Source organism: Felis catus, chromosome B4 (genome assembly GCF_018350175.1).
Source record: "Felis catus isolate Fca126 chromosome B4, F.catus_Fca126_mat1.0, whole genome shotgun sequence".
NCBI lineage: Eukaryota > Metazoa > Chordata > Mammalia > Carnivora > Felidae > Felis > Felis catus.
In genome coordinates this window covers 101,565,075-101,579,170 of record NC_058374.1, presented here as the reverse complement: position 1 = coordinate 101,579,170, position 14,096 = coordinate 101,565,075, and the positions used below count along the sequence as shown (strand labels likewise).

The following is a 14,096-nucleotide window of genomic DNA, read 5'->3' as shown; positions in this document are numbered from 1 at the left end:
GCAACTTGGCAAGAATTGGCTAAATTCTCTAGCAAGAATTGTATCCAGCGCTGCCCACAGCTCAGTCATATCTTACAAACAGAAAGAAACAATAAACATTTGTTAGCTGTATTTTGTGCTTTCTTGGTGCCAAATGCCACCTGATTTGTCCACGGGTTTTTCCTATTATTGTTTCCTAGCATCATTCATTCTGTTCCAATGCTCTCGGCAATGATTTTTCATTATATTGTAATGAGAAACATTAAACTGACCCATTAATGACACAAGTGATTTTATTCAGAACAAGAAGAAAACAAGAGTGTTGGTAATATTTGGTCAAATTTTTTTTAAAGATTTATATAATATTATTAAGAACATCCCCAAACACTAAGCCTTTTTTTTTTAACTGAAATAAAAAGAACCTATATATAATAGTGGGTTTGGGTGTGAGGCAAATTTTATAAGTGCAAATTAAGTGTAAGTAATTTTAGAAGCATACATTTTATTAGTATAAATTAACTGACTATATTATGCCATGTTAAACTACATCCTAATGAAGCCCAAATCACTCCAGTTGATTAAAAACTTGATTTTAAGTGATCCGCAATTTTATCAAAAGAAGCTGTAATAACTCTGTTCTTCTCCTTTTACAACTATTTGTTTGTTTGTTTGCCTTTCATAAAGAAACTTCTCAAGAGTTCTATCACAACAACGTTGGGGGAAATCCAAAGAACACACTGAAGATGGCTAAGGGACATAATCCTTTCATCATTCTGGCTGAAAACAAAAATACTGGTGGTAAATGCTTTTTAAGTAAAGTTCTGAGGAGACCCAAGATTCACAGGAAGCATTAAAAACGTAGACTGGAGCAAACAAACAACTGAGCTCTTCCTACTTCTGCTGAGAGAAGGGCCAAATATTCTGCCGCAGATGACATGTCTCTCCTTAGTTGAAATGAAAATGGGTAGTTCAACCACAATTCGAATGGTGCTGAGTTCCAAGGAAATATTCAGAAGTCATGTGCTATAACGTTTATTTAACTTTAAGAGATCCCAGCATGTTTTATGTACATCACTGTTCTCTGTGAAAAGTACATACAAGACAATTTTCAACAAAGGTCTATGTGCGTGTTTGGGGGCTGGTGTCTGTGTGGGTCTGTACTTGTGAAAGAAATATTTATTGAAAGCTATTTATATTAATTATATAATTAATAACTGCAGGCAACCTTTATACTGATTGTGTTTGCTACCTGTACTGTTATTTCTCTCTCTCTTCTTCCTTTTGTCCCTCCCCTGCTCTCTCGATCCTTTTCTCCCTTACCCTCTCTGTCTCCCTTCCCTCCACTCTCTCTCTCTCTCCTTGCTCCCCTCTTTCTCTCCCTTTTTCTCTCACACACACAGACACACAGACACTTAGCTTTTGCCATGACCATATTACAGTTGGGAAAACCATGGCAAAGGAAATTCAACAATCTGCTGTATATTCCACAGGTGGTCAGTGATAGGGACTTAAAAAACTACTTCGTTAAGAACATTTTTTTGAGAAAGAATTAACAGACATCACTGTATAAGTTTAAGATGAATAGCATGATGTTTTGGTTTATACATATTGTAAAATGATTACAACAGGTTCAGCTAACATCCACCTTCTCAGATAGATCTGATAAAAAGAAAAGAAAAAAAGAACAAAATTTTTCTTGTGATGAGAATTCTTAGAATTTACTCCCTTAACAACTCTCCTATATATCATAGAGCAGGGTTAGCCGTGGTCATCATGTTGTATATAACAACACTAGTATTTATTTACCCTGTAAGTGGAAGTTTGTACCTTTTAACCATTTTCCTACAATTTCCATCTCTCCATACTCTACCTCAGGTAATTTTTTTTGTTTTGTTTTGAGATTCCACATATAAGTGAGATCATACATGTTTGTCTTTCTCTGACTTATTTCACTTAGCATAGTGACTTCAGGGTCCATCTATGTTGTAGCAAATGGTAGGATTTCTTCATTTTTTATGGATGAATAATATTCCATTATATTATTAGAATTCCATCAAATATACCATTTTTTAAATCCATCTATCCTTCCATGGACACTTGAGTTGTTTCCATGTCTTGGCTATTGTAAATAATGCTGCTATGGACATGGGAAGGTGCAGATACGTTTCTGGGTTGGTGTTTTCATTTCCTTTGCATATATTCCCAGAAGTGGAGCTGCTGGATCATATGGCAGTATTTTTAACTTTTTGAGGATCCTCTGTACTATTTTCCATAGTGACTATACCAATTAACAATCCCACCAGGAGTGTACAAGGGTTCCCTTTTCTCTACTTCCACACTAGTATTTATCACGTCTTGTCTTTCTGATGATGTCCATTCTAACAGGCATGAGGTGATACCTTTTTGTGGTTTTAATTTTCATTTCCCTAGCGGTTAGTGATATTGGGCATCTTTTCATGTACCTGTTGGCCTTTTGTATATCTTTTATGGAGAATATCCATTCAGGTCCCTTGTCCTCTTTTTAATTGGGTCAAATGTTTTGTTGCTATTGAGTTGTATGTTTTTTCCATATTTTGGATATTAAGCCCTTATCAGATATAGATGGTTTGTAAACATTTTCTCCCATTCTGTAGGTTGTCTTTTCACTTTGTTTCTTTTGCTGTACAGACGTTTTGAGCTTGATATATTGCCACTTGTTTATTTTTTTATTTTGTTGCTTGTACTTTAGGTGTCTTAACCAAAAAATCATTATCAAGATCCATGTTAAGGAGCTTTATTTCTATGTTTTCTTCCAGGAGTTTCATGGTTTCAGGTCTTACTTTTATATCTTGAATGCACTGCAAGTTAATTTTGTGAGTAATGTAAATATGTGCCCAGTTTCATTCTTTTGCATGTGAATATCTAATTATCCCAGTACCATTTACTGCAGAAACTGTCTTTTCTCCATTGAGTATTCTTGATTCCCTTATCCAGCATTAGATAATGGTATATGCTTGGATTTATTTTCAGGTTTTTGATTCTGTTTCATTGTGTCTGTCAATTCTACATGTCTGTTGCCATGCCAGTTCCATACTGTTTTAATGACTATAGAGTAGAGATGAAATTAGGAAGTGTGATGGCTCCTGCTTTGTTTTCCTTTCTCAGGATTTCTTTGGCTATTCAGAGTCTTTTGTGGTTCCATATACATTTTATGAGTGGGTTTTTTTTTTTTTTTGACTTCTATAAAAATGCATTTGAATCTTTTTAAAATTTTTTTTTTCAACGTTTATTTATTTTTTGGGACAGAGAGAGACAGAGCATGAACGGGGGAGGGGCAGAGAGAGAGGGAGACACAGAATCGGAAACAGGCTCCAGGCTCCGAGCCATCAGCCCAGAGCCTGACGTGGGGCTCGAACTCACGGACCGCGAGATCGTGACCTGGCTGAAGTCGGACGCTTAACCGACTGCGCCACCCAGGCGCCCCAAAAAATGCATTTGAATCTTGATAGAGATTACATTGAATCTATAATGGCTTATGCTACTATTGATGCCTTAATAATACTAATTCTTCTAATCCATGAACATGAGATACCTATCCATTTATTTGTGTCTTCTTCAATTTCTTTCATCAATGCATTGTAGTTCTCAGAGCAGAGATATTTTATCTCCTTAAAGTTATTTCTAAGTATTTTATTGTTTTTGATGCTAATATAAATGAGATCAACTTCTTTCTTTCTTTTTCCGAAAATCCATTGTTAGCATATAGAAACATAACTGATTTCTGTGTGTTAATTTTATATCTTGCAACCACTAAATTCATTGATTAGATCTAACAGTTTTTTTGTGTGTCTTTAGGAGTTTCTATATATAAAATGTCACCTGCACATAGAGATGATTTTACTTCTTCCTTTCCAATTCTGACACCTTTATTCTTCCCCTTTTTTTTTTGCCTAATTGTTCTAGCTAGGATATCTCGTACTATGTGAAATAGAAGTGATGAGGGTGGGCATCTTTGTCTTGGTCTTGATCTTAAAGGAAAAGCTTTCAAATTTTACCACTGAGTATGAGGTTAACCATTGGCTTGTCTGTATGGCCTTTATTATGTTAAGATGTTTTTCTTTGATGCCTAATTTGTTATAAGTTTTTATCATGAATGGATGTTGTACTTTGTCATATGCTTTCTTTGCATCTATTGAGATGATCATATGACCTGTTCTCTTTCATTCTATGAATGTGACACATCACATTAATTAATTTCTATATGCTGAACTATCTTTGTATCCTAGGTGTAAATCCCATTGGATCATGGTGAATAATCCTTTTAAGGTGCTACTGAATTTGATTTGCTAGTATTTTTTTAAGTTTATTTATTTATTTTGTGAGAAAGAGAAAAAAGGGGAGAGGCAGAGAGAGAGGGAGAGAAAGGTAATTCCAAGCAGGCTCTGCACTGTCAGTGCAGAGCCTGACAGGAGGCTCGAACTCATAAATTGTGAGATCATGACCTGAGCTGAAGCCAAGAGCTGGACACTCAGCTGAATGAGCCACCCAGGCGCCCCTGATTTGCCAGTATTTTTATTGAGAATTTTTACGTTTATATTCATCAGGGATATTGCCTGTAGTTTTCTTTTCTAGTGGTGTCAGGATAATGCTGGCCTCATAGAATGAGTTCTGGAATGTTCCCTCATCTTCAGATTTTCAGCAGAGTTTGTATTAGTGTTCTTTAAATGATTGATAAAATTCACATGTGAAGTCATCTGGTCCTGAGCTTTTCTTCTTTGGGAGATTTTTGATGATTGATTCAATCCCTTTACTAGTAATTGGTCTATTCAGATTTGCCATTTCTTCCTGGTTCAGTTGTAGCAAGTTGTATGTTTCTAAAAGCTTTTCCATTTCTCTTAGGTTGTCCAGTTTGTTAGTATATAGCTATTCATACCATTAAGAATGTTTTGTTTACTAAGCTATACGTCTGGTTTATATCAGGAATCCAGTGGGTTTGGGTTGCTTTCATGTGTTTATTTCTGAAAAATTGTAGGGCTGAAGCTTCTGAGAGACTGGGTCAGTTTGGATCATCTAACCAGGTTATCTTTGGAAAAATAACATGACCCAATATCATGTGGATTCCATCAAGTTATTGCTTATAACAGATACAGTTTCCTAAGAGATGCTTAGGTTAAATTGATTGAGGAAGTAATTAATTATTACAGGCAAAAATATTATAATGTCAGGAATATGTTAAACATTAACAATTTTCTGTTTAGGATTCCTTATTCTATTCATAATATATGAAATTACTGGCTAGGTTTTATAGCTTCCTCATGCCTATTTAATAGCTGAGAGTGTTCAAGCTGATTATTATGGTACATTAGAACTTAGTTGATGGCAACATGAAATATCGTTCAATTTCCTAAGGTTCCTAAGCAGAAATTCTAATAGAAATATAATGTAAGCAAATTGCTGTTTCCAGAATTTCTGCTTAGACTATTCTAATCATACCCATATCCCCTTTGTTATAATACCCCAGTTTATTCCCACCTATTTGTTAAGATCCAGGTCAAGTTAACTTTTTATAAAGCTCTAATTCTTACAGAAGAGTTATTCTTCCCTCTTGCTTCTATAGAACTCTGCATGGATCTCTTTCTACTCCAACACCTCTTAAATGGATGTCTAAGAGAAATCGGACAATAGAGACCATCATTTTCTTTTGTATATTCCCAATGCTTGTGAAGTTGCCTGATAAGTGAATGCTACTGAGTATCAGTCTTGCTCAAATTCATGAAACAGGGTGACGTCATCCATCAGATTTCAGTTTTAGTCAGAGATAGATATGTCTCCATGTTCAAACTGGGTAATGGGTCTCACACAATCTTATAGCTTAATTGCTTAAGACACTTAAATCCATAAGTAAGCAATGACAGTTCTCTTAGGAGTTTGTGACTTACCTTACTTGACTTGTGGTCCACATTAAAAATGGCAATTGCATCCTCTGTTTTTTTCCTTCCAGATTTGGTTATTACATATTCAGCAAGTTTGTTTGCTAAATAGGTCTTTCCAGTACCACTAGGTCCCGAGAGTATAATTCTGTGATGCTCCATCAACAAGTTAAAGTACCTTTGGGTAATTGGTTTAGGAATCAGTGTATCAAAAACAAAACTGTCCAAACTGTTTTCTTCTACCCCTGAAGGAAGAAACAAAGGGAATAGCATGCCTTATTGTTCTACATAAGCTGGGATTTAAAATACAGTGCTGACAACAGAGTTATTAGTTTTAGGGATGCAGGCCTTGTAAAATTCTTTCCTTGATATTTCTATCTCACAACCATGTGCTGCCATTTTAGCCCCCCCCCCCCCCATAAACAAACAAACACATCAGTAATAAGGCAGAGTGAACATCCAAAAGAAAGTTAGCTGTTTCCTTTGGTTCAGGCTTAGCTCTATTGTCTACTTCATGTTTCCCAAGTAGGTTTCCAGACAGAAATGGAAGAATTACTATCATTCTATCATAATATTTTCCTTGCCTTTGAAGGTGATAGTTTTGTTAAGAATAAATGTAAATATTAAAGCATATGTGTACATTCTTCCCTTTTCTTTCTATTTTTCCCTTCTCTTTGTTTTCTCCTATCTCTCATTACAAATCCTAGCTGTACAACCACTTAAGCTTTTGAAGAATAGAAATTGTGATATTTGGCAAGGAATTAAGAAGCAGAGCAACAGTATCTCCTTTTACTAACTCAAGCACCTTAATCACAAAATCAAATATTGGCAAATTCCTCTATTAATCCAGTTTATGTAGATGTGCTCTGGCTCTTTAACATATATGAGCAAGGAATTATGGAGACAAGTATACTTTAGATATTCCATTTGCCTATAATTAATCACATCATCCAAAGCAAACAGAATTTCTCATCCCCGATTCTTAACATCTATTCTCTATCCCCAGTGGGTATTTATTGGGTACACACACATATTTTAAAATCAAAGATACAGTGATGAATATATTACTTTGGGATATGCAATGAATTCTTTGAATCCTCCCTAAATGAAAGATGGTATTGGAGAAACCTTAGAAATTTGAAATTCCCTCATCACATTCCTCTTCTTGAGTCTTAGAGAATCTTCAAAATTTCACATCCCAGAACTCAAAGAATTTAATTTACTTCAATTTTGGTGTTTTTAGTAGGGTTTTAGTGTTTTAGTAAGATTTTAGTGTTTTAAAAATAAGTATGTCTCATTTCATATTAAAACCATTGATGTGGTTAAGAGAGCTTTCAAGTAACGAAAACTTGAAGTGAAATTGCAAACAAAGAGGAAGAAAGAAAGAAAGAAAGAAAGAAAGAAAGAAAGAAAGAGAAATAAAGAAAGAAAGAAGGAAAGAAAGAAACAGAAAGAAAGAAAGAAAGAAAGAAAGAAAGAAAGAAAGAAAGAAAGAAAGAGAAATAAAGAAAGAAAGAAGTAAAGAAAGAAAGAGAAAGAAAGAAAGAAAGAAAGAAAGAAAGGAAGGAAGGAAGGAAGGAAGGAAGGAAGGAAGGAAGGAAGGAAGGAAGGAGAAAGAAACGTTGGCTAAAAGATACAGTTGTGTTTTTCTTTTCATTTTTCTTTTTACCTTTCAGGTTCACAGTAATGACGTTATTATCTCCAACAAGATATCCACAAGGCAGCAGTTCAGGCACTTGTAGGCTATGGGATCTAATTAAATCTCCTATACAGTAGCTAGCAATGCAGTCCGAGCTCAGACCAAGGCTAGTGGATGTATCAATTCGGAACACATATTCCTAAAATGATACACACAAAAAAGGAAGTCAAAACAGAGATTCAACTCATCTACTACAAATACAAAACTCCTGGGGATATGAAGCTAGCTGTCAAGATTTTTGAAATGGGCAATAAGAATTATTAATATCACACAGCACAACGAGAAAGCTTTCCTTACTATTTGAAAGGGAGGTAGGAAAAGCAAAGTCCACGTTATTAAAGCTAAGGAAAGCATGTAAAATAAAACAGATGTGAAACTTAGTATCAGGAAATTTTGTACAACTTACCTTAAAGAGACGTCTGATTACACCATCTAAGACATCCCACTTGGTTTTTCCACTAACACCAATGGATCCTATCAAATAGGCCTGAGACTTCTGATCCTAAATAAGAACACAGAGAACCCAATAAAACCCAGTCATATGTCTTATTACTACATTTCCTACTAAAACATATTAATGTACTACTACTAAGGACTAAAATGTTTATTAAGCCTATAGGTCTTATTGTAACAGACCTGCATGGTATATTATATCAAATAAAACACACCCCAACAAACTAACTAAACAAACAAACAAAGTAACATCAATAGTAACAAAAACAAGAAAGAAAGAGATGAGATGAAGTGGTATGGAAAACTAATTCATGACCTGTTTGGTAATAGGGAAAATAGTCTTTTGCTTTAATGCAGCAGGTGCATTCTTGAGTAGATGCAGCTTGGTAGAAGGGAAATGGTGATCGAGAGGCAAGAGAACTATTTCATATGAGACCTACAACTTCCTCCTACTAATTTTGTGGCCTGATCTTTGTTAAGTCTAAAATTCAGGTTGTTTTCATGTACTGATTTAGATGATATCAAATCCAGCTTTTAAAACTAAGTTATCCACAGTAGCATGGCCTTCACATATTTACAAACACAGTTTCCACTTTGAATTTATCAAAAAATTTACTACAAGAACATGTCAGGGAATCCTACAGGAGCCATTTTATCGAGCAAAGAATGGTCCCAAATTTAGTATCTTCTTTTGAAAAAAAATTTTTAATGTGTATTTATTTTTGACAGAGAGAGAGACAGAACCGAGCAGGGGAGGGGCAGAGAGAAAGAGAGACACAGAATCCAAAGCAGGCTCCAGACTCTGAGCTGTCAGCACAGAGCCCGATGCGGGGCTCAAACTCACAGATGGTGAGATCAAGACCTGAGCCTAAGTCGGACACTCAATTGACTGAGCCACCCAGGCGCCCCTATTATCTTTTTTTGTGGGATGGGATTTTGAGGACTTTTTACATATATTGGACAAATAAGCAATTTGAGATTTACAGTCTGAGTGGAGCCTCTTTTATGATGACTGGAAATGGTTACATAAAATAGTGATCATGACTCCAGTAGATATAATTAGCTAGTTGCTATGTTACAATCTTGGTTCTAGTCACCGACTGTATTATCCTCAAGAGGTGGTAGAATAACAACTGAATCAGATATCAGAAGATAAGGATTCTAGAATGCACAATATCTACCACCTCACTTAAGAAATGTGACTTTAGGTAAGTCACCTAGCCATCTCATCAAGAAGCCTTGATTTCTTCATCTATAACATTTGCCTCTATAAGGGTAAATGATTATTACCACTATTTAGATATAATCCAAGTTAGAAGTCAATACCTTTTTAAGAAAAGATTAAGAAATTCACAACAAACCATTGTGATTTTTTTTTTTTACTACTCTTATGGACTGAGTGTTTGTGTCTTTCCCAAATCCACATGTTAAAGACACAATCCTGTGTGATATTTGGAAATGAAGCCGTTAGGAGGTAATCAGGTTAAGTCAGTAGAATGGGGCTCTCATGATGGCATTAGTGACCTCATAAGTGGTGGGGGGTGGGGAGAGGGAGACACCCAACTTTCCCTCTCCCCAAGTACACACACTGAGGAAAAGACATGTGAAGACATATTGAGAGATGGCTATCTGCAACGCAATGAAAGAGTCCTCACTAGAAACCAAATTAGCTAGCCCCTTGGTCTTGGACTTTACCATGGTGTGAAAATAAATTTTTGATCTGTAATACAGCCAGTCTATGGTATTTTGTTATGGCAGCCCAAGAAGACTAAAACAATTCCTTTCAATGTTCAAAAACATTGCCTTTTAGAATTATGTTAAAATAGAAAACGTGCTTTCTAGTAGTATTATAACCCAGTCAAAACAAACGTGTTCATACAATGCTTTGTAAGTAGCTGCTTTCAAATTAGAGATAGCTTAAGCTTCACTGAGACTATTAGAATCTTTCACATGAAGACCCACTTGGGAAAATCAAGCAAAAATCTACAGCTCAAGAAGAAAGTTTATGGCATTGGAATTCTTCGAATATTTTCTCAGTGTAAAAATTCACAAGTGCTATCTTACTTTTTAAACTTCAATATTTCAACTATTTTAAAATTCCAAAGGACTTTTCTGTTTTTCTGTTTAATGGGAACAAATTCAGATACTTGCAGATTTGTATTCTTGGCCATTCGACTACAAACTCAACTTGAAATAATATTTATAGTTTTCAAAAAAGACTTGAGTCACAAGGACATTGTCAATTTGATAGCAATAATTGATTCCAGAAAAATTAAAATATTTGCCTTATCTTCTAAGACTTTGCTTATAAATGACACATAGGTAGCATCAATAGAATTTTCATACTAAGTTCAGTAAATACATCTTTCCAGTATCTAGAATATTCATCTAGCATATAGTGCCTTCTTTGTACAAAAACTATATTGACAACCCTGGTAACATGTTACTATACATCATAAATATCCCCTGTATTTTACAGATGACACCAAAAGAATGTTAGACAAGATGTTTATGTCAAAGAAAATAATGATTCTTTTCTGAAGCTATAGAAATGAGAGTGGTTGACAATCACTATTGTCATCAGTGAATGAACATGAGATATTGAGACATATTTCTACCTATATAATGATGTAATTTCTTTTGAGTCCCTAACTTTCATGCTTTTTTGACATATTAAGTGAATGACAAGATACACACTGCTGATAGCATATTTACCAGGACAAATATCCAATATAAGATACATTTGATTCATGGTCATGTTCATCCTTTAGGAATATTTAGAATTTAAGATTAAAAACATACCTTTGCTCGGCCGTAGCCCTTGCTTATGGAGACTATAATTTTCACACTGCGGCCATCTTTGTGTCCAGTTGTATCACCAGCATCGTCGAGCAAAATATCTACCAAATTTTCAAAGAAGTAAGTAAACACGTGCGCGCGCACGCACACACACACACACACACACACACACACACACAATAGAGTCATATTAGCTTGGAATTGTTTACTATCATTGTTTTCTCCCTCATAGTTTTATATCTTTCAGTAGGAATATATGGCCTTTTTGCTTCCCATTCTAGCCTAACTGGTTTGAAAAATCTCAGCTTTCAAGAAGATGAATTACTGTGGTTGGGCTGAAGGTTCAGTCTAAGAATTTATTTCTGCTTCCAAAGATCTTCACTCACATGCTGGGCCATTGCCCTCAGATGGGGAAACGAAGGGTTTCTTTTCCTATTGCACACACGTCTGAGTAATACCTGGGTAATATTCAGTTACCATCATTGCAACTGTGACACACTGAAAAGCCATTTGGTTTCTCCATCCAACCTAAAATATCCAAGCTCAATACCCATGTAATTTATGAAAGCTAAGGTGCTGAGATTGGGTGTCAACTAAAATTATTGCCAAGCATTTGGCATATATCCAGCTATATTACTGCTTACCTTATATCTATAATTATTAGGTACTGTTACTGAATTTCAACCACAGCACTATACTTCCCTATAGAAGTATATTAATTATCACTCTCCTGTACCCTTTATGCTTATGGTTTTAAAACCAAAACAGTATTTCTAGTAATCAGCTAAGACTTACAGAAGCCTGAAAAGCTAGCTAACCTGCAAGCACCAGCCTTTAAATATAATTGAAGATTAATTTTCAAACTATACCATATGAGATTAACATCCAATTTGGATAATTATTAATGTCAACTATCCCACATATATGTTACTATAGAGCCACATTTAATATGGCTTTGAGGATAATGTTATTATAGAGCCATGTTTAATATGAAGATAGTGCTTTGTGCAAAAAGGAACTCAGTTACGTGCTAAAGAGCACATGAGCCTGGTGACAAGGGGAGTCAATTACTGTGACTAAATTTATAGAGAGAAGGACTGTGAATGTACTCGCAGAGAAACAATAATTTAATCAAATAGTTTTTGAAAATAGAATGGTTCTATTATCTTAATAATTAAGAATATGTCATTTCACAAAGGAAAGAGTAAAAAAATGCCTTAAGATCATAACAATAAAAAAATCCACAGATTTTGAGGAAAATGGATATTTTTGCCAAAAATTTTTAAAATATGAAAGACAATCTCCCTACTGGAAATTCAATTCTTTTGCCAGATCAACATCCTCACAATCTCTTACTTTTTTGCTTATCTCAGTCAAAAATAAAACCCTTTTTTAAGTGTCATTTAATTTTCTTGCTCTTTTTCTTAGAAGTTTAGAGTGGCTTATGTTGGCTGCATGCATGTAAATTTCTGGTATCCCATGACCAAATTATCTATCTCTTTAGTACTTTGCTCAATTAGTTCTAAATGTTCATAAATATTCAAAAATACTTCTTAAGCCTAAAAGATACCAGGAACTGTGCTGGGTATTGGGAAGGAATACCCATTCAGGTGAAAAGGTGAGAAGGAAAATGAATTTCTTGCTCTTTTGGCATGTGTTAAGTGCCAGAAATAAAGGCATGAGGCAGTGAAATAGAGTAACTGAAGGGAGGATGCTCTACACAGATAGGGCATCCTAGAAGGCTTCCATGGGGAGGTGCTATTTGGAGATAAGACCAGGTGGCTGAGAAGTGCTATGCAAGTAAAGACCAAGGAAAAGAGGTCCAGAAAACAAGAACAAATGCAAAACCCTTGATGAAAGAGCTATGTGTGTTCAAGGGATTCGGTGGTAGGAGGGTGGAGATCAAGGGGTTGGGGGGACTAGTATGGAATGATGTGGAGGTAGCTAAGGGCCAGATCATGAGTGGCCTAGTACTCCACATCAAGGTATTTAATCTGATTTCTGATCTACTTCTCTGCCCAAGTTTGTCTTGGAGCATGTTTCTCATTTCACTTTATGCTCATTCTTAAAAACTGCCAGAACTGTGAAATTCTTCCTGAAGGCAGTGACGTACATGTCTACCAGTAAATGAATGAATGACTGTCCTTGGCTTCTCATACGGCTACTTAAAGGAAAAGAGTATGGGAGTTAAAAGATCAGATGCTGGATTCATCCAGACCTGGGTTCAAATATTAACTCTACATCTTACTAGTTGCATGATCTCGAACAAGTCATTATAGTTTCTTTCCTAAGTGTTGGTTTCCTCATCTGTAAAATGGGGCTCAAACAGCCCTTACTTCATAGGGTTACTGAGACCATAAGAGATAATGCTTTTACAACACTTTCTCCCCAGTGTTTAATACCGCCAGCTGTTGTAACCACTATTCACTTTGTGCAGGTGTTTACTGTAATCCCTTCTCCGCACAGTGGGAGGAGTACATCCTGACTCACTCCGTGTCCCCTCCTGTCCTCACCATATCGATAGGATGATCACCTGAAGAAACAACTCCAAGAAAAAGATGAAAACCAGCAAATTTGAGGTAAGGGTTCTCTGTGGGGTTTCCTTAATGGAAAATAAGTTATGGTTCTCTGTCAATATTTTAAGGAAGAATAAAAAGATCTGCCATTTTGGTTACAATCCAATGAAGTTATGACAAAAAAAAATGAAGTCTTTTCAAATTTATGTCTTTACTAGATGTATGGAATGTGTAGTTATATTTCAGGAAATGAAAGTTTGTCAATTATCCACTCTCCTGCCTACTTCTCTCCTTTTTAAAAAAAAATTAATCATGAAGCCTAGAAATTTTTTTTTTTTTTGTTAAAAAGCCACAGCATAAAGGCATTTTTGATTTCCAATTCTGAATCCACTAAACAAGAGTGAGGACAATGAAAACAGTATCCTAGTCATGTGATTTAATGTTTTTTTTTTAATTCAGATACAATTATCACTAATGAAAAATGATTAAAGAAATAAAATAATATAGAACTAAAGATAAAATGTATACTTAAAAAGTACATCTTTGAAACCCCCTCAAAACATTTGCCCCAAATTCTGATTCACGGACATCAGTATTTTCAGGCTGATGAATACAGAGATTATAAATTTGATTTATTATATTTTATATTTATCTTTCTGAGTTTTAGTTTTTCCTAGACATGAATTTTTAGTTTCACTTTTACATGGCTTCTGTTTCTAAACTATCTTTAGTACTAACTGT

The 14,096-nt window shown here is 35.1% G+C and overlaps 1 protein-coding gene across 8 annotated transcripts in view; it reads right to left on the bottom strand.

Moving 5' to 3' along the window:
- NAV3 (neuron navigator 3) overlaps positions 1–14,096 on the bottom strand; it is an 829,170-nt gene that overhangs the window by 19,898 nt on the left and 795,176 nt on the right. For all 8 annotated transcript variants that reach the window (XM_011284133.4, XM_019835257.3, XM_045062101.1 and 5 more), the window contains 4 exons: positions 10,843–10,940; positions 7,994–8,089; positions 7,558–7,726; positions 5,898–6,133 (listed from right to left, as the gene is read on the bottom strand). In XM_011284133.4, the coding sequence (XP_011282435.2) occupies positions 5,898–6,133; positions 7,558–7,726; positions 7,994–8,089; positions 10,843–10,940 (599 nt within the window). The remainder of the gene's footprint in view (positions 1–5,897; positions 6,134–7,557; positions 7,727–7,993; positions 8,090–10,842; positions 10,941–14,096) is intronic.